Source organism: Caenorhabditis remanei, chromosome II, assembly GCF_010183535.1.
Source record: "Caenorhabditis remanei strain PX506 chromosome II, whole genome shotgun sequence".
NCBI classification, from domain to species: Eukaryota; Metazoa; Nematoda; class Chromadorea; order Rhabditida; family Rhabditidae; genus Caenorhabditis; species Caenorhabditis remanei.
The window spans coordinates 5,799,882-5,818,290 of record NC_071329.1 but is presented as its reverse complement, the minus strand read 5'-3'; the positions used below and the strand labels follow the sequence as shown (position 1 = coordinate 5,818,290).

General features: G+C 39.2%; 4 protein-coding genes across 4 annotated transcripts; 1 reads left to right on the top strand and 3 right to left on the bottom strand.

The window, feature by feature from the left end:
• Nucleotides 1-9,061: 9,061 nt before the first annotated feature.
• GCK72_004747 (uncharacterized protein) lies at nucleotides 9,062-9,361 on the bottom strand (the record flags this gene model as incomplete). The annotated part of the gene is made up of 1 exon (XM_053724869.1): nucleotides 9,062-9,361. One exon carries the CDS (start codon nucleotides 9,359-9,361, stop codon nucleotides 9,062-9,064), a length of 300 nt encoding a protein of 99 aa, XP_053589063.1.
• On the top strand, nucleotides 9,111-11,411 carry GCK72_004746 (uncharacterized protein; the record flags this gene model as incomplete). The annotated part of the gene is made up of 3 exons (XM_003097071.2): nucleotides 9,111-9,372; nucleotides 10,089-10,936; nucleotides 11,007-11,411. The coding sequence occupies 3 exons, from the start codon at nucleotides 9,111-9,113 to the stop codon at nucleotides 11,409-11,411; spliced, it is 1,515 nt and encodes a 504-aa protein (XP_003097119.2).
• Nucleotides 11,412-12,776: 1,365 nt separating this feature from the next.
• On the bottom strand, nucleotides 12,777-14,421 carry GCK72_004745 (uncharacterized protein; the record flags this gene model as incomplete). The annotated part of the gene is made up of 5 exons (XM_003097076.2): nucleotides 12,777-13,099; nucleotides 13,156-13,359; nucleotides 13,421-13,574; nucleotides 14,135-14,260; nucleotides 14,308-14,421. The coding sequence occupies 5 exons, from the start codon at nucleotides 14,419-14,421 to the stop codon at nucleotides 12,777-12,779; spliced, it is 921 nt and encodes a 306-aa protein (XP_003097124.2).
• Nucleotides 14,422-14,622: 201 nt separating this feature from the next.
• Nucleotides 14,623-18,159, bottom strand: GCK72_004744 (uncharacterized protein; the record flags this gene model as incomplete). Its single annotated transcript, XM_053724868.1, has 9 exons — nucleotides 14,623-14,743; nucleotides 15,135-15,294; nucleotides 15,349-15,409; nucleotides 16,286-16,400; nucleotides 16,445-16,697; nucleotides 16,751-16,988; nucleotides 17,032-17,266; nucleotides 17,873-17,975; nucleotides 18,096-18,159. The coding sequence occupies 9 exons, from the start codon at nucleotides 18,157-18,159 to the stop codon at nucleotides 14,623-14,625; spliced, it is 1,350 nt and encodes a 449-aa protein (XP_053589062.1).
• Nucleotides 18,160-18,409: the final 250 nt, after the last annotated feature.

Genomic DNA, 18,409 nt, shown 5'->3' with positions numbered 1-18,409 from the left:
GGCAACGCAAAATTTCGGCAATCCGGCAATCCGGCAATTTTTGGCAATTTTCGGCAACATGTAATAATAAGGATTTTTCATAAATCGGGTGCTTTTTTCTCGAAATCTAATTCAGTTTGTTCAATGAAAGGCTCTTTTACACGCGTAGAACTTTTAAAGGCGCATGCATCGAGAACTTTCCAGGTCTCGGCGCGGGATTGAGAAGCAATAATTTTCGATTTTTGTATTATTTTTGTCGAATTCAGCTTGAAAATTGGATAATTATATTAAAAAAACTGCAAAAACCATTGCCGAAAAAAAAGTCGGCAACCCGGCAATTCGGCAACGGCATTGCCGCTCGTCCCTGATCCATATGAAGCATCTGCGCCCCAGTAAAATTCTGCGCTAAATTCAAAAAATTTGACCAAAATTTTTTTGTACAGAAAATTTGTATTTTTTCCGTTTTTAATGAAAATAGCAACAAAAAGGAAGCTTTATTCGAAAAATTTAACTCCCTATTCTTTGTCTACGTTATAAACACCCGATTTGGCTGAGCGGCGACTCACCCTCCCAAGTGGTGTGCAAACGCGTTTCATAATGAAACGCGTGAAACTTTCATTAGACTTCCGGTTTCGCGCGAATATAATTTAAATTCATATCTACAAAATATGACCCTGTGCGACACACTACCGATAAGCTATCTGTCACAAAATTAACCAGAGACATAGAACTCGTCGAGATATACATTTTGGTATATTTTTCAGCTCATAATATTGAGTTTAACACAAGTTACACGCTGGCCAGTTTCGACCCGGTTTTCAAATGTCTAGAGGGATGTTTCGGAACCAAGACGTTTTGAAAATAATACATATTGAAGCTGAGACATCCTTGAAACATGGACACCTTAAATTTCGGCCAGAGGACCTTTCACACTTTTCACATTTCCTGGTTTTGAATCGTCTTCGTTCTAGGTTTCCAAATGTTTTATGCACTTTTTTCACTGAAATTCCATCAATTATCTACGAAACGATCTTTTGTGTTTTAGTGATTTCTCTCCTCCAATTTCCACGAGCCATCACCTACGTCACACGGGTGTTCTCAAATTCCGGCCGACAACGACGTATCTCGTTTTCATGGCCAGACTTCTACTTCTTTTTACACTAGAAACAACACTTGGGGTGTCGGAGGGCAAGTGCAAGTTTTCTTGGGCTCAAAGAGCACAAAACAATTGTTGAGAAAGGGGGAATCAGGTTACGATGGAATGCAGGCAGAGAGGAAGTTTTTGTTGATAATGAGGGAGAAGTTTGTAGAACAACAGAGGTCTTAAGGGTCACTTTGAACTAAAAATTAAACGGGACACGGCACGAAGATACTATCAGATAATCCGCATATTGGATAGAATCCGTTCAATTTCCTAACAAGCATTACAATGGTACGCTTCTTACATCCGCGCTCTTGCAGACTCAGAGTAAAAAGAGATATTTTTCAAAGGCATTTCGGTGGAGCGCAGTTGTTGTAAGAACTGTTTATATACATTCGACATAGATAATTCCGAATATGGAAATGTTCTAGTGAAATGTACAGTATGAACATTATGCCTTTTATGTACAAAATTTTCGTAGGAAGTTATGGTACGTGAAAGCGTGCTCTTCCATCAGTCTCCCTTTGGAAACGAAAGTAGTCAACTACAAAAATGAAGTATCTTTATTAATTTTTGTCCACAGAAAAACCGTCACACTTGTCACATTTCTAGAGTTCTCAACTAAACGGTTTGGAGCTGAACTATTTAGACTGACCGGCGAATTACTCATTCGCCGGTGGCTGACCACTCGTTCAAAGTTTGGCCCGGGTGTGGGTCTCGTTGCGGAATTTCGATTTACGGCGGCTCTCTACAGTACTTTACTAATAAAAAAGTTTTAAAAGTACGGTAGTCACAACGTGAACAACACCTCGGTACGCTCAAATGATAAAGTTGGGGTAGATCTGCCCTCATTTTTTACTGATTTATGCCAAAATAGCTATTAACCATGTGAACAGTAGCTCCCGGAATGCTGTCGTAAATCAGTATTTATCCGATTTACAAGCGTGAAACTTTTGTTAGAGTTCAGATTCTGCTGTTTGGAATCTAAACTTCAATGATTGATCTAGTACGATGAAACCAGGGCTACCAATGCAGCCGCGCTCTATTGACAAGAATGGAACATTTTCGGCGTCACAGTGAAAATTCTAATTTATATAGCCCGCATAGTATGCACATAAGAACATTTACCACTCTTGTCAATAGAGCGCTGATGCATTGGTAGCCCGGCGTTATCGTGATCTTGTAATTTCTGATCCATGAAAACTCTATTTTCTTAATTCTCCTCAGATGACGTGATACTTCCTAATTGAATTCTCACAAAATGTCCAATTTCCGAACGGTTCACTCTACAATATCCACCATCATTTTCCCTAAACAAGAAAATGATGACAAAAATGACATGAAACGACACGTGCGCTGTACGTGATTCTTGCCGAGTACGTGCATTTTTCGACAGGATTTTTCGACTTCGTTGGACAGAGATGGTCTGATATTACTGTAGACACCACTTCCAAATAAATTATCAGTTTGACGTCTTGTTTGAGGAATTCTTTTTTCGGGGAGAGAGATCAAAAGATGTTTGGAGTGTAGTTAGGGCGGTAGTTGGGGAGGATGGTATGATGGGCATTTTTAAAGAAAATTGTGATATCATATGTTTATAGTCGGATACTTACAATTAAATATTGTTTGTTCTTTAGAGGGATCGCGTTGATCGGGAAAACAACCTTTTATTATCTCGAGTGTTTTTTTTATTCATTTTGTAATATTAGAAAAACGTAACTTGTAGGTTATATAAGATGTATCACAGGCATCGTCGATTAGTTTTAAAATTTAGGACACACTCTCTGTGAAACTCGAGCATGGCGATGTACAGAAAAAAGTCAAACCGGTTTTTATGGGTTGGTATTATGCATAGTGGGTACCTAGACAACTAATAACACATTAGTCCATATTTCATTTGGCTCCGCCCCCTACCGTCTAAAACAGCCCCTATGGGAGGTGAAAATTCTAAAAAAAAATCTGAAAGTTTTTTCGATTAAATTTTGACGGGAACAAATAGAAAACGTTATTTCAAGCATTTTTTGTGTTTTGACCATATTTTTAGCGCCTCATTTTCACCGAGAAAAAATGTCATTTTTGTTAAATTTTCGGGTTTTTTTCAAACTTTTGTTTATAACTCAAAAAACTATCATTTGTTTGAATGAGATCTTTTCATATTCGGAATCTACATGAAATTTGAAGTAATATAAGCAGTGTCCGGTCAAAAATCTCGGGGTACCTATTTTTGCTACAGAGCAAAATATGCAATTTTTTGAAAAATTTCAACGTATCCCTACTCATGGAGCGAAAATTCAATGTCGTCAAATCGGCTGAGATTTTGTCAGAATACTACACTATATGTTATCTATTTATTCCCAAAATTTCAGCTCATCCGGTTTGATCCCCGCCACTCGGTGTTGTATGGAATTTTTTTCGGTTGGAACACTGAAAACTGACACACAGATTTTCAAAAAAGCTACGGATCAAACTGGATGAGCTGAAATTTTGGGAATAAATAGATAACATATAGTGTAGTATTCTGACAAAATCTCAGCCGATTTGACGACATTGAATTTTCGCTCCATGAGTAGGGATACGTTGAAATTTTTCAAAAAATTGCATATTTTGCTCTGTAGCAAAAATAGGTACCCCGAGATTTTTGACCGGACACTGCTTATATTACTTCAAATTTCCTGTAGATTCCGAATATGAAAAGATCTCATTCAAACAAATGATAGTTTTTTGAGTTATAAACAAAAGTTTGAAAAAAACCCGAAAATTTAACAAAAATGATATTTTTTCTCGGTGAAAATGAGGCGCTAAAAATATGGTCAAAACACAAAAAATGCTTGAAATAATGTTTTCTATTTGTTCCCGTCAAAATTTAATCGAAAAAACTTTCAGATTTTTTTTTAGAATTTTCACCTCCCAGAGGGGCTATTTTAGAGGGTAGGGGGCGGAGCCAAATGAAATATGGACCAATGTGTTATTAGTTGTCTAGGTACCCACTATGCATAATACCAACCCATAAAAACCGGTTTGACTTTTTTCTGTACAGTGGGTAACAGCTCGGAGCTCGAGTTTCACAGAGAATGTGTCTTAGCAATTGAAATTGAAAACGGGGATTTATTTAACTCGTAAAGCAATTAAGTTGTATCACTTGTCACGGGCCGTGCCGGGTCGAAATCAAACAAAATCTCGGCCCGGCCCGCTCGGCCGTTTTGAAACATTTTTTGAATTTTTTTTTGACATTTTTTGAGCTTTTTTTGGAAGAAGTATAGTTTTTGACCAAAACTTTAAAATTCAATCAAAATGTGAATATTTATGATAATTTTACCATTTTCACTCTATTTTTTCGATAAATTTCAAAAAATTTTAGTAAAAAATGGGTACCCACTTTTGAATCCGGGCCGGCCCGATTTTTGACAAGTCTGAGTTGTATAAGCCGTGTGAAATATCTGACTTCTCAAATTAAAATGTGAGAGGACTGCAGATTTAAGACTATAATGAAACATGTTAGTCAATGTGATGGCGTTTCTGATTGTTTCATAAAATCTGTTTTTATTGGTTTTCTAGACCAAACATACAGTACTGGTCATAAAGATTGCGACACTTGCAGTTTGCAGTTGAAAATGAGCTGAAACTGACAATAAAGCTCGTGTTGGGTTTGTAGATCAAAATCAGGGCTTTGTCCTAAAATGACTTATTGTGAGGGGTGTCACAAGAAAAAATCTGTACCAAAGAGTTGTGAACTGCATGAAGAAAGACATGTTTTTAAATCTGTATACTTTATATATATATATATATATATTAACTAAGAAGTGGGACAATCATTGATATCATATCACTCTTACGTTATTTTCTACTCAAAAATGCAAAGTGCAATATCTACAGTACTGACCATAAAGAATGCGAAACTTGCAGTTTTTAGTTGAAAATGATCAACTTTGAAACTGTGACACAGCCTCCCTGATAGTCTCACAATATCGATTGTTTATGAAGTGTGTAGATCACAAGTCGAACTTCATTTTTGTAGTTGATAACTTTTTTGTACGAGCACATCCTAGGAAGTTATCAATCGTCAAAGTAAACAGCTCAAAAATCTCTCTTTTTAGCACTGAAAAATGACAACAATTGCGAGAAATTTCTTTGACGATTGATAACTTGCTAGGGAGTGTCCGTACAAAAAAGTTGTCAACTTCAAAAATGAAGCTCTATTTGTGATCTATATAGTCCATTAACAATCAATATTGGAAGACTAACAGGGAGGCCGTGTCACAGTCATAAAGTTGACCATTTTCAACTAAATACTGCAAGTGTCGCATTCTTTATGGCCAGTACTGTATTTAGCCGGTATTGTGTGTCCATACAAGTTGGGACATTATGTAGCAAAGGAACACACTCTCAAACTTCTCTGGCTAGTAATGTAATTTATTGAACAATTGAACGAAATGTCTTGTCTGACAAACCAAAATGTCACCGTACAAAGAAATTTACAGTCTCTCCTTAACTTTCATCTTTCTAATTTCTCATCAGACACTCCGGCATTTTCTTCCAAAATCACACGTACTCCTCCTGACATTTCGTCTTAAATTGTGTCAATAATCTCTACTCTCTTCATCTTCTGAAAATTGAAGACCACACATTGAATGTCCGGTTGATAATGGAAACCGGACAGTCTGCAGAAATTCACGTGAATTGACAAGGGGGGACAGTTTCAGCAAAAAAGGTTTTCCGGGTAAAAAGGAAAAACAGACAAAAGAGTAGTGTATTCTAGGGTACATTCTCCAAACAGTAAAAATAAATTCAATGATTTTTCAACTTCTGAGTACATGCATACTTGGGTAAACAGTAGAAACAATGTCTGAAATTTTGATTTTCGATTGGATTGGGTAATTAGGATTACTGTACATGTAGTAGATCAAACTAAAAATCAAATTTGTCACGGGTTTGAAATTCTAATTCAAATTTTTGTAAGTTTTTTTGAACTAAATTTTAAACGAATATTTGAATTTTTTTGACTTTCTTTCCAAAAACGTCGCATTTTTGGCTATACACCAGGATTCAATCAAAAGCTAGTTATGCATCAAGAAATTGGATTTTTACATGTAAAATCGTTTCAAAAATCAAAAAGTTCGGTCAAAAATAGTTAAATTTTCTTGGGGCGACGGGGCCGGGCCGAGTCAAGCGAAATCTCAGCCGACCCGGCCGAAATTTGACAAGTTTGTTAAAAATAGTATCAAAAAGTTGAAGAAGTAAAAACGGAAGCGAGGAGAAAAAGAAGATATATGTCTTGTCTCAAAAAGAATATTTTGAAAATAAACAAGCCAGAAGTCTGCACACTATTAAAACAAAAGTGTTCAAGAATCATAAAACAGATTAATTCTGCAAGCACACCTTGTTTGGAAAAAAGAGTGTGTGCTCATTCACACGTATCATGGGAAAGGGCACGAAAAGGAGGGAGAGTAGTTTATATGAGTCAGTAAGTGGTCGAGTAAGAACAAATTGTGGAAGTTTTGATGGATGAATTTTGAGAGAAACTGAAGTTTCGAACGAAAAAACATTATAATCAGCTGCTCAAAAGTCTGAACCAAGAGTTCGAACATCTGGCACAGAATTATAGAAGTGGATGCTTTGAAGGGAGAAAAGGGGGAAAGAGGACCCAATTGTATGAATTCTGTTAGTGGACTATCGTTAGGTCAAGCTTTGTAAAGATTTGCAAGAAATACAATTATGATAGCCTGCCATATTCCAGATTTTTAAACTTATGCAATTCATGTTTGAAAATCTATAATATCGAAGTTCTCACAACTACTCAATCATGACTTTCAGAAAAGATGAGCCAGAATACATTTTGGTAGAGCTGAATTGTAGAGCCTTTTTATGTTTTGATTCAGGTTGCGTGTGACTCTGAAACTGAATTTCGAGTCGATGTGTAAAATATTGAGATCTCTCAAAATCCATAAATATTGATCAAAAACTAAAGATTTGATCTAAAACTATATGTAGATCTGAATGTGCTAGAATTTTCGATAAATTTGGGTTAATTTGTCGGAACATTTAATGTTTGTACATCCTTTGTCCATATCTTGCCGAATTTTTCCCTTTTTCCCTTTTCAGACAAAATCTGATTCCTCGCATAGTTACTGTAGCTTCTCAGAGGATGTTCTGGTTTGTACTGGCTCATCGTAGTTTTTCAGGGTTACTGTAGTTGCCAGTATTACTGTAGAACCTGCCCTGTCATATACGACGTGTTTGGTTACTATACACGTTTGATTACAGTACTTTTTAAATTACTGTAATTTTTTCAAAGCCTTCACGTAACCGATTCCCAAAAATCAATTAACATTTCTAATTGTAATCGTGCATAGGGTTTCTTTATGAACTGTGAGAAATGTGTTAATGACATGGTGTGACCGGTATTGTTTGTAATGTGTTGTTTCCATACAGAAGACAATGAGCAAACGGATCCATCACATTTCGTTGAAAATACAATAACAGTGTAGTGAGAACGTGATGTGTGGATAGTTGTAATCGTGCAGTCGGTTCTTTTATTAATTATACGTGAAAAATGAGTGAATCCCGAATATGCACCTGTCAGCACCAGGTGTAACTGAATTTAATTTGTTTCCATACAAGAAAATGAGCGGATTCTTCGTTAAACAATAGTAACAGTTCAGTGTGAACGGATCTAACAGTACAGTCCGTTGAGAACGTGAGAATTCAGTTTTATAAAGGAAAAATTGACGGGGTTACGGGGGTTACGATGAAGGATGGGTGAGGGGTCGGATATTAAAAAATCTTGGTTGAAAGAGGCTCTAAAAGTTTTTGTTATGACGAAAATCGCGGTTATTTACAGGCATGCCAAAAATTGGTGCGGATCCAAAAATGGGTGTCTTTTTTTATTTAAAAAATTTTGAAATTTCAGAGTGAAAATACTTAAACTACCATAAATATTTAGACTTTAAAAATAAAGCCAAAAATGTTCTAAAAAATTCAAATTTTGGTTCATGTTTTTTGTTCCAACACGGAAAAACGGACGTGACATATATCATTGGAAATCTGAAATCACGCTGATTTCAAAGCTATATTCAGTTTTTGCCCTCGAGGCGTGATATTTGAGAAAAATAAGGTCAAAGTTCGAAAAAATGACAGATTATTGCTTTTTTAACACGCTAAAATTGCAAAAAATTTCCAAACACTTTTTCGCGTGTCAGAAAGGCAATAATTTGCTATTTTTCCTAACGTTGACCTTGTTTTTCTTAAAAACCAGGCCGCGAGGGCAAAAACTGAATATAGCTTTGAAATCAGCGTGATTTCAGCTTTCCAATGATATATGTCACGTTCCATAACTCCACGGTCTCCTGGAGGCCTTCCCTAGTTAGGAACCCAATTTTTTAGTGCATTTTATAAACGTTCATTATATTTATTCCACAAAGTTTCATGAAATTTCAAAAAAACAAATTGTTGATTAATTCGCAAAAAATCAATTTTAATTTTTTGGACCATTTTTTCTGAATAAAAAAAATTCGATTCTTAAAATGGCCGCCCATGTCGGCTCGAATTAAAAATATGATCTGAAAATAACTCATGTTGGTGAGAGCCCGTTTTATTGTATTTAACACGTGTTTTTCGGAGTAAGTATTCAAGATTTGATCTCTTGTTCGAAACTCCTCGATCCCCTTGAAACGACATCATATTCCCCAATCCTTCAGTTACCCACTTCTCGTTTCTCTTTATTCTTCTGAAATCGGATCTCCTAAATCTCTTTATAACACTTAGATAAGATATCCCTCTTTGTGCATATCTCTACAGTATCTTATCGTTTTCCCACCACCTATCTTCCCTTAAGAGCCCTCCTTTTTCTCATGCTCTGCGACTCCTCCCCTTTCCTCTCCCGCTCGCGCTAAGCCCCGCCCCTTATCTCGACACATTCAATCTCCAAAACATACGATTCATTCTTTATTTATTATATTCTAACTCTACAGCAACCACCACCTTCACCACCATCATGTCCTGCCAGCCATCCACCTCCACTGCCACCCCAACCTGGATTCGCTGTCCACAGAAGGAAGCGATCGTTTTGAGAAGACGATCCGAAGGGCAGAGCACTCCGAGAGCGCCGGCTCGGAGTGCCAACGAGTCACAACTCTCGAAGAAGAGAGAGCGGGTGACTCCAAAGGTGGCGACGGCGCCGAAGGTGGTGAAGACATCGACGAGGAGGTCGTTGTTCAACAAGAAGAGGAGCACGGATGGATTCATCACGTTAGGAGGTATGTGAAGTTTTGGGATTTAACGGGGATTGGGGTAGGGGAAGGAGGGTGCTTTCAGTCAAAAGAGGGATTAGTAATAAGCATAGGAAGAAAATAACCCTACAGTTGAGCTACTTATCTTTACTGCTAATAACACCTTATCCATCAGGCATAGCTCACAGCTTGTATAGATCTTACTATTAGTATCCTGGGCGTCGCACTGATAGAATCAGCTTTCGAAGCTTCTGATGCAGTGTCGAAAAATTTCAAAAATCTGTGCCGAGGTATTGGCTCATGGGTCGCATTCCAAACGTTTCATTTTACACATTTATCCTTTTGGCTCTAGCCTAGCAGTGTTAGCTTTTAAATCTTTGCGCAGTAGTCCTTTCCCCTTACAAGTTTCCAGCGTAACTCTACAGATGTTTTTGGAGCCAAAACTTAGGCCAGCCAGCTTCAAACGCCAAGAACCGCCAGTACCGCAAGTCTATTAGCGCGGCACAGTTCTTACACCTGCGTCATACCGAAAGCCTCTTGAAAAATTACTATCTTTCCCTGCGTCTCTCCATTTCACTCACAATTTTCTTCAATTCCGGTAGAGCGAAGATGTAAAAAGAGTGATGTGCTAAAAGGTCGATCTCAGATTTTTCAATCTGACAAAGCAACTCTTTGCGCTAATACCCACACAGCTACCACTTTTTTATTTCCCATTTCATTTTCTCATTCCATTTATTTTCCAGGACAAAAGCCCCTGTCCTCCTCACCACTATACGATCCCTCCAAAGGAATCTCCTTCTTCGAACAATTGTTCGGAGTAGAAGGAGTCCTTGGAAGAGGATCGTTCGGTGAAGTCGTCGCGGCGAGGTGTCGTTTGGACGGCCACGTGTACGCCGTCAAAAGAACCGCCCAGAAGTCGAGCACAGCCCTCAAACACCAAGAGGCGCTCTCACTTCTGCGGATCCCTTCCCACCAGAACGTGCTTGAATTCTATCAAGCCTGGGAGGAAGAGGAGCACGTATACATCCAGACAGAAGTGTGCCATCAGACACTTCTCAACTGGAGTACATGTGTCGGTGGGTTGACGGAGAGAGACACGTGGAATGTTCTGGTGGATTTGATGCAAGCAGTGGATCACTTGCATCGAATTAACATGATCCACAACGACATCAAACCGGAGAACGTGCTTCTCACGAGGGCCGGAGTGTGCAAGTTGGGAGACTTTGGATTGGCGATGGAAGTGAAGCCGAACGAAAACCATCTGGAAGAAGGAGACAATCGATACATGGCACCGGAGATCCTGACAATGGGAGCATCGAAGGCAACGGACATCTTCAGTTTGGGTGCCACGATTCTGGAGACGCTCACTGACTTGGAGATGCCGACTGGAGGAGAGGCGTGGCACGATGTCAGGGATGGACTAATCCCGGAGAGAATGTTCAAGGGAGCGACGAAGGATCTCCGGGAGCTGATGGATGCAATGATGGCAAAAGACCCCGAGGAAAGAGCCACGATCGAGATGCTCTTGGAGCACCCGGGAATTCAAAAGAGGCTCGAAGAGAGAAATCGATATGTCAAGGAGATGGAGTTGGTTAGTTTATTTTCTTCAAAATGTTATAGATGAGTTTAAAAGTATTTTACCTAAATCATTAAATTTTCAGAACCCCCAATTGGCAGAACCCATCTACCTCACTCTCCCACTATTCGCCGAGTCTCCGGAAAATCAGAAGGCCACGGATGCCCAAGAAGACGATGTGACGCCACCCCTCAACTTCAACCGACGTCTCACCCTCTCCACCAGTCCCCGCCGCTCCCCCACTGGAATACCAAAAAAGTTGGACTTTGAAATCCTCAACGACGACGATTCCCCGAAGGAAAATATCCCGTCACGTCTCAACTTTGACGATGAAGATTCGGATTCAGATGAAGAGGAAATTCAACCGACGAGAAGACCGTGCAAGAGACGTTGCGAATCGGTGGAGGGAACACCCAACAAGAGGCCACCTCCCAGAAGACGTCCGAACACATTCAGCACTCCGTTGAGACAACCGTGCTTCGATGATTGATTGATGCATTTTACTATTAGTTTGTTAGATTTATATTTTATTTAGTTTTTTCTACATATAGTTCATTTATTTTCACCCTTTTTGATTATTTTTTATCTCTGTTTTGAATTATTCTTTCATTTTGGTTTCTTTTCTTCATTCCTGTGAATAAAACATTTCTGGTTTCAAGCAGTATTTTCAATTATTTTCAGGTTGTCGTAAAACATCTGCTACTAGTAACAGATGTTTTCAAAATTTCAGTTTTATTTCTGTGTGGTCTGAAAATACATTCTGAAAATAGAAGAAACAGATGATATCACGAATTAATTGCTAGAAAGCACGAAAACGTCAGGTCAGATTATGTGGACATCTGGACACACCGAGAGACAGACAGACAGAAAGACGGAAAAAGTGAAAAAATAACGGTTTTTTTGCAAAATCTGAAATTTTTTGTACCTTGCACTGGACTAATAGACACGTAGGCAGACTTTTGGATTTCCGGACAGACAGACACACATACAGACATAAATAGTGGACATCCGGATGGGCAGACGGACAGACAGACACAAAAATAAGAAAATAGGTGCCACCTTTTCTTAAAAAAGCATAGAAATTTTTAACAAGTTTTGGACATCTGGACATCCGGCCACAAAGATGGGAATCCGGGCATCCGGATAGTTGGAGACAGACATAAATAATGGACATCCGGACATCGGTACCAGTGTTATCGGGAATTCCGACTTCCGACTTCCAACTTCCGACTTCCGGGTTGTTTTTCACTTCCAACTTCCGACTTCCGACTTCCGGATATGGAATTTCTCTTCCGACTTCCGACTTCCGAAGAGTACATATGACAGAAATACTTGGAAAAATGGTCTGAAAGGACAGAAAATAGGATTTTCTTCTGCCAAAAACAATTTTTCCACCAATTTTTCCGAATTTTATGATCTTTTCTTTTGGAGTTGTTGAACTTTTGCAAAAAAATCTACTTCCGACTTCCGGGTAAGAAATTTTACTTCCGACTTCCGACTTCCGACTTCCTGATAAGATAATTTTCACTTCCCGACATCTCTGATCGGTACTCACAGAAAGACAGACAGACGGACATTAAAAAATCGTCAAAATGACGTAAATTTTTTCCCGAAAATTGACATTTTTAAATCTAAATCAAATAGTTGGTAAAAATCGCTTGTTTTTTATTTTCGTTTTCTTTTCTCCATTCCTGTGAATAAAACATTTCTGGTTTCAAAGAGTATTTTTAATTATTTTCAGGTTTTGTCGCAAAACATCTGCCACTAGTAAGGACAAAGGAGAAATGAAACAAGTGATACAAAATGAAAGGTTTTATGTTAGAATGCAACAAGTATTACAAAGAGCATGAATCAATCAATACCCCGGAGGTGTCCTCGCTGGCAGACAATGCTCACAAGTGCCATCAACTCCTTTTGGTCCATAAACCCCTTGAGGTCCCTCTTTCCCTGGTTGTCCATTCTTCCCAACTGCTCCTGGATCCCCACGTGGACCAGGTATTCCAACTTTTCCATCTGCTCCTGTAGCTCCCGGCGGTCCAGGGGAACCTGGTTTCCCTACCGGACCGCTAATGCCAGGTAGGCCAGGAGGACCCTCCATGATATGAACTTGTCCGGGTTTTCCATCCGGACCAGGCGCTCCGATTGCTCCATGCTTTCCAGGGGTACCGGGAGGCCCAACTGAAATTAAAATCAAAAAATTTAATTGAACTCTCTCAAGAAAAAGTTTGAGGCACCTGGTCCCGGGAGTCCTTTTCCTTTCTTTCCTTGATTGCCTGGTGGTCCCAACGGGCCCGGTGTTCCCTTGACGCCAATCTCTCCAGGTACTCCTGGGGGGCCAGGAGGACACTCGAAGCAAAAATCTACGTAGCCATCTGATATCATTCGTTCCAAAGCGTCGTTTCCGGGGTGCCCAGGTTTTCCAGGGAACCCGTCAGAGCCTAGAAAAATACTATTTTTGGTCCAAGGTGACTCGGTTTAGATCGTAGACTAAAAACTTACCATGCTTCCCATCGGCTCCCTTATCTCCTCTGGGTCCAACAGGTCCTTGTGAGCATTTACAGCATTTTGGGGACTCTGGAGGAGGTGGTGGAGGCGGAGATGGGCGGTACAAGTTGACAGGATCGTTGTAGGAATAACCGCTTTGGAACTCATCCTAAAAGGAGTGGGCTTATAGATGACAAGGACTGAGACACTTCGCAACTGGGACGTTTCGAAACTATAATAGAATTTGACATTGATTAATTATGTTTTATTGATATGGGTTCGAAATGAAATAGTTTCAAAACGTCTCGGTACCAAACGAATTTACAAATATCTTTCAGACACTTCGAAACTGGCACATTTCGCAACTATGGCGGTTTCTAACTAAATGGATATTAGTTACTAATAAAGTTGAGATATGAGTCATTTGTAGTTGCGAAACGTCTCAGTTGCAGAACCACCTGGTCCACAATATGTTGGAATGGGACAGAAGGTGAGAGACCACTCTGAAAACTCCCTGTAAATCTACATCAACCTATCGCAAGGGTTGATTTACGAGAGTTAAATAGGTGTAGATTTACGAGAGCTATTTGTCGATTTACGATAAGCTGGTGTGGATTTACGAGAGTTAGGTGTTGGTTTACAGGAATTATGTGCCGATTTACGGAAAGTTACGGATCGATTTACGGGGGTAGTGTGGATTTTCGAGGATTTAACTCCCGTAAAACTCACCAAATCTGACATAAACTTTTTGACTTGTCGCTTCTCTCGTTTTCCTTCATATTTAACACTCCATCTGACGTTTTCTATATCTAACCGACAGCTAGCAAACTCATTTTCATATTGAGATCGGATTTTCTGAAACTTTCTTCAAACTACTCGAAACACAAAAGTACCGATCTTACCTCAACTCTCCAAAATACAACAGGAAGAAGAAATATCGTTAAGAAACTAGTGAGAATTGCAGAAGACACCCCGATAAATGCTAGTTTTCTAGCGGAATGAACTGAAGAAGACATGCATAGAAAAATAACGTTTTCTCAGTTTTATACCTCATTGGAGGCTAATGGATTCCCCCTCTTACAAGTTTACCAGTTCTTGAGAAGTTTTCGTTTATTCAATGTACACAGAAGACACCTAATGTAGGTCAACAGACAGATTATGAGGAGAGTAGAAAGACAGAAGAATAAATTATTGTTTTTATACAGATAATAATGAAATTAGTCAATCGGTCTCAGGAGCACTTGGAAAATGAACTCGCGGTTACAGGAATATAAGGATTCATCGTTGAGCAACTCATCGAATTCAATCTTTTTCTCCATGTCAAGTTCGGAGTAGTATCTGAAATTATGAGGGGATTGGAGGAAGGGATAAAATATATATATATATATATATATAGGGCTCTATAACGTCCCAAAAACATTTAGACGTCCCAAAAAAAATTTAGACGTCCCTTGAACACTTTCAGTGACTTTTGGTGTTGAAGGGACGTCTAAACATTTTACGGGACGTTTAAACGTTTTTTGGGACGTCTAAACTTTTGAAAGGACGTTTTAAAAAAATTAGAGTGCGAAAGGGCGTTTAAGTGTTTCAAGGGACGTCTAAGTGTTTTTTGGGACGTTTGAGTTTTTAGAGGACATCCAAACTGGAATAGAGCCCTTTATTGCTAAAACTGTGCTCTACCAATAGTTTAAGTTTTTCTAAACAATCTGTCTCACTGGAGCGCATTTACCTCGTTTTCGTAAAAGACTTCTTCCCGGACGTCGAGAATAGAACCTTCTTGTCGTCGACTATTTGGAGAAGGTATTCGATCGATCGAGGCTGGTCCATTGCCTCGGCAATCAGGAGAATACGGAGAACATCTTTTTTGACAGGATTCGGGACGGAGAGGCCTGGAATAATAGAGACGGGGTTGGGTGGAACTGCCTAGATATGAATTTTGGTACCTGTAAGCTTGAGTGTCCATTTCCATTCAGAGTTGGGGTAGGTTGAAGAGCGAGTGTCGAACTGAAAGAGGAAAAGAGGAATTGTAAGAAATACATAGAACAAGTGGGAAAATTTTACAATTAGATCTTTCCAAAATTCAATCAGAAACCGCCTGTAAAGAAGTTTTAATATTTTTTCTTCTCCGGATTTTAAGAATCCGGGAAAGAGAAAAAAGGAGTTTCGGATTTTCAAAAATCAGGGGAAGAAAAAGAGATTCTGAATCAAAAGTTGAGGATTCTGGATGAGGACAGTCATATAAGATAGAATACAGCTAAAAATCTCTTTTTCTCATTCTTATTTTTTCTTCCCCAGATTTCGAAAATTTGGGGAAGAAAAAGGATTTTCGGATTTTCAAAAATCCGGAAAGAAAATAGATTTACAGTGACAAGTTGTGGATTCTGATTCAGCTAGGTCATTAAGAACAGAATTTAGTCGAAAATCTCGTTTTCCTTCTTCTCCGGATATTAGGTATTTGGGGAAGAAAAAGGAGAGCCTAGAATCTACTAAATTTTTTTTCATTCTCCGATTATCCCGATTAAAATCGGTTCTAATCGGAAATGATTCTTCAGCGGGGAGTTTGATTCTAGTCATTTTTTAAACTCGAACATGATTAGTATTAGTAGTACTCCTCTATCAAATGAGCCCCTTTAACAGAATCGTTCTTGTCGAAATTCGGTTCGACACTGCTTTAAAAAGTACCAATTTTTCACAATTTTTCTTCTGAAATTCTTTCAATTTTTGATGAATTTTCAGCATTTCGATGAAAAAAGTTTGAAAAAAGTTTGAATTTCTCACAACGAATTGAACATTTGAGTTTTGGCTCGGAACTTTTTGGTTTTACTGACAACCGCCCCTGTACAAATAGAGGGGCTTGCCCTTCTTATAAAGTCTACTCACCGTGAAGGCGTGATCTACACATGGAAGTGACAGCAGTGACTTGGAAACATTGATTCTCCGATCCCAGCGAATGTCTCGATATTTCCGGAGCAGAAATTGTTTCTTGGAGAAGTCTCTATAAATGATAACTGTAAAAATGTTTCGAGTCAATAAACTCACTTCGCATTCATCCGACTAGACAGTGGCAATGCTTGGAACTTGTAAGCCAGGAGAAGTGGTGGCTGGAACAGTTTTGGATTCATCTCAGACACCGACGACTTCTCCACTTGACTCAATTCATCAGCAGTCATATAGGGGAATCTGATGAGTGGGAGGAGGAGAGCCATCAGAGGACCGGCGGTGTTGCCACGACGTTCCGAGTGGTTGGGGGCTTGAATCCATTTCAGAAGCGACTCCCAGAGCTTGAACTCGTCTGAAACACAAAATTATTGAACCGTAAGCTCTCCCCTTCTCTGAAGTACTCACTCGACAACTGTAACTCGTTGCACTTCAGAATCTCCACCATTTGATCTCTATGTAATTCCTGCCAATCCTTTTCCCATTCATCGTTTAACAGCGTCTCAAAATCTAAGGAAATCGCTTCCATGCATGACTTAATCAAACTGGGATGATAGGCTTTGGTGGCGTAGGAGAACCAAACGGAGAAGATTTCTTTGAGATCGATGACTGGGAGAATCTCGGATTGGGCAAAGTCTAGGCAGACCTGAACAGACTTATTAATTTATTCTTTTCTGAAAAAAACCTACTTTTTTCAGAGTGGTCACATTATACTTATCTGCTAACACCAGCAATGGCAAACAGTTGTCTCTATGCAGGACAACATGATTACAGTAGAGGAATCGGAGGAATGAGGAGAAGGCCGTTTGACACATTGAGTCCTCAACCAATTCCAGATCTACCTTATCGCCATTCCAGCGTTGACTGAGCATTCTGTCGAAGACGTCGCTGCTTTTCGAGAGGATCAGACGGTGGGCGGGGTAGCTGGAAATATGTTCGAATGGGTTTCGGGAGAGCATTGTTTCATGAATCAGGTAGGGACAATATAGAGAAATTTTTGTTTCACATCTGCGCTCCATCGAAACTCTGGAGAAGTCTCTTTTTGTCTTCGTTTCTCAAGGTTTCGGTAGAGCGCGGTTCGTAATGATTTCCCACTAACTTCACGGTCGGCCAGTGCTGGCAACTTGAAGCGGAGAACTTACTTTTAGAAAACAGTTTTTTTTTCAAATGATCATACATACAGAACTACTTTTCAGGGTCCGCACAAATTTTTATGATTTTTTGTGAACATTTTCGTGAAGTCTCAGCGTGTGTGTGTGCGTGTGTCGCCGCGGCATTCTTCGATTCCCAAAAGAAATATCAAAAAACTTTTAATTGACAAAATATAGCTTGATATTCACAGAATATTTCTTCAGTTGAAAAAATGTCATATCTTTAAAGACAGCCGAGATAGGGTGCTCCAAACTTTTGCTAGCGGGTGCGTCTCCATTACAGGTTTTACGGTAAATAAATTTTTAGTTAATCACAGAATTTTTGGAAACCTAGCCAAAATGAGATTCGAGCGCATTTTTCAACAAAAAACCCTCTCACCTTTCCTCTCCGACCTTCAAATTGACATCGCTGAACTGTGCACTGTTGTAGAATTTTGCCAAATCGCTCAACGATTCACGATCATCTCCGAACCAGTCTGTGCCTGAAAAGTTGATTTTATTTTCAGTTCAACTACTTAACTTCTACTGGTCCTACCCTTATTCCCAATATAAAGTAAAAATTCACTTAGACTCTCTCAATATTTTGAACTTCCCAATATTACCCGCTGGTTCATCGTCTCGAACCGGCAACCGATTCGGAATATCTTTGTACTTTGGTAGCAACATTATTCAGGATGAAATAGAGAAAAAGAAGAGAAGATAGGGGCAATAGTACTCAGCTGAATATAAAAGAAACTTGTTCTGACCAAGACGTTGATCTCGTGATAAAATAGGAAATGGGTGTGGTCACTTGTGGAAAAAGATGGAAAAAGAAACCGCAAAAAGTGAAAGTGTGTCCGCAACTGTGGGCAGGGAGAAATAAAACTTCTCAGTAAGTTCTTTTTTTTTTTTGAAAAAAAGTGCATCCCGCGCTTCC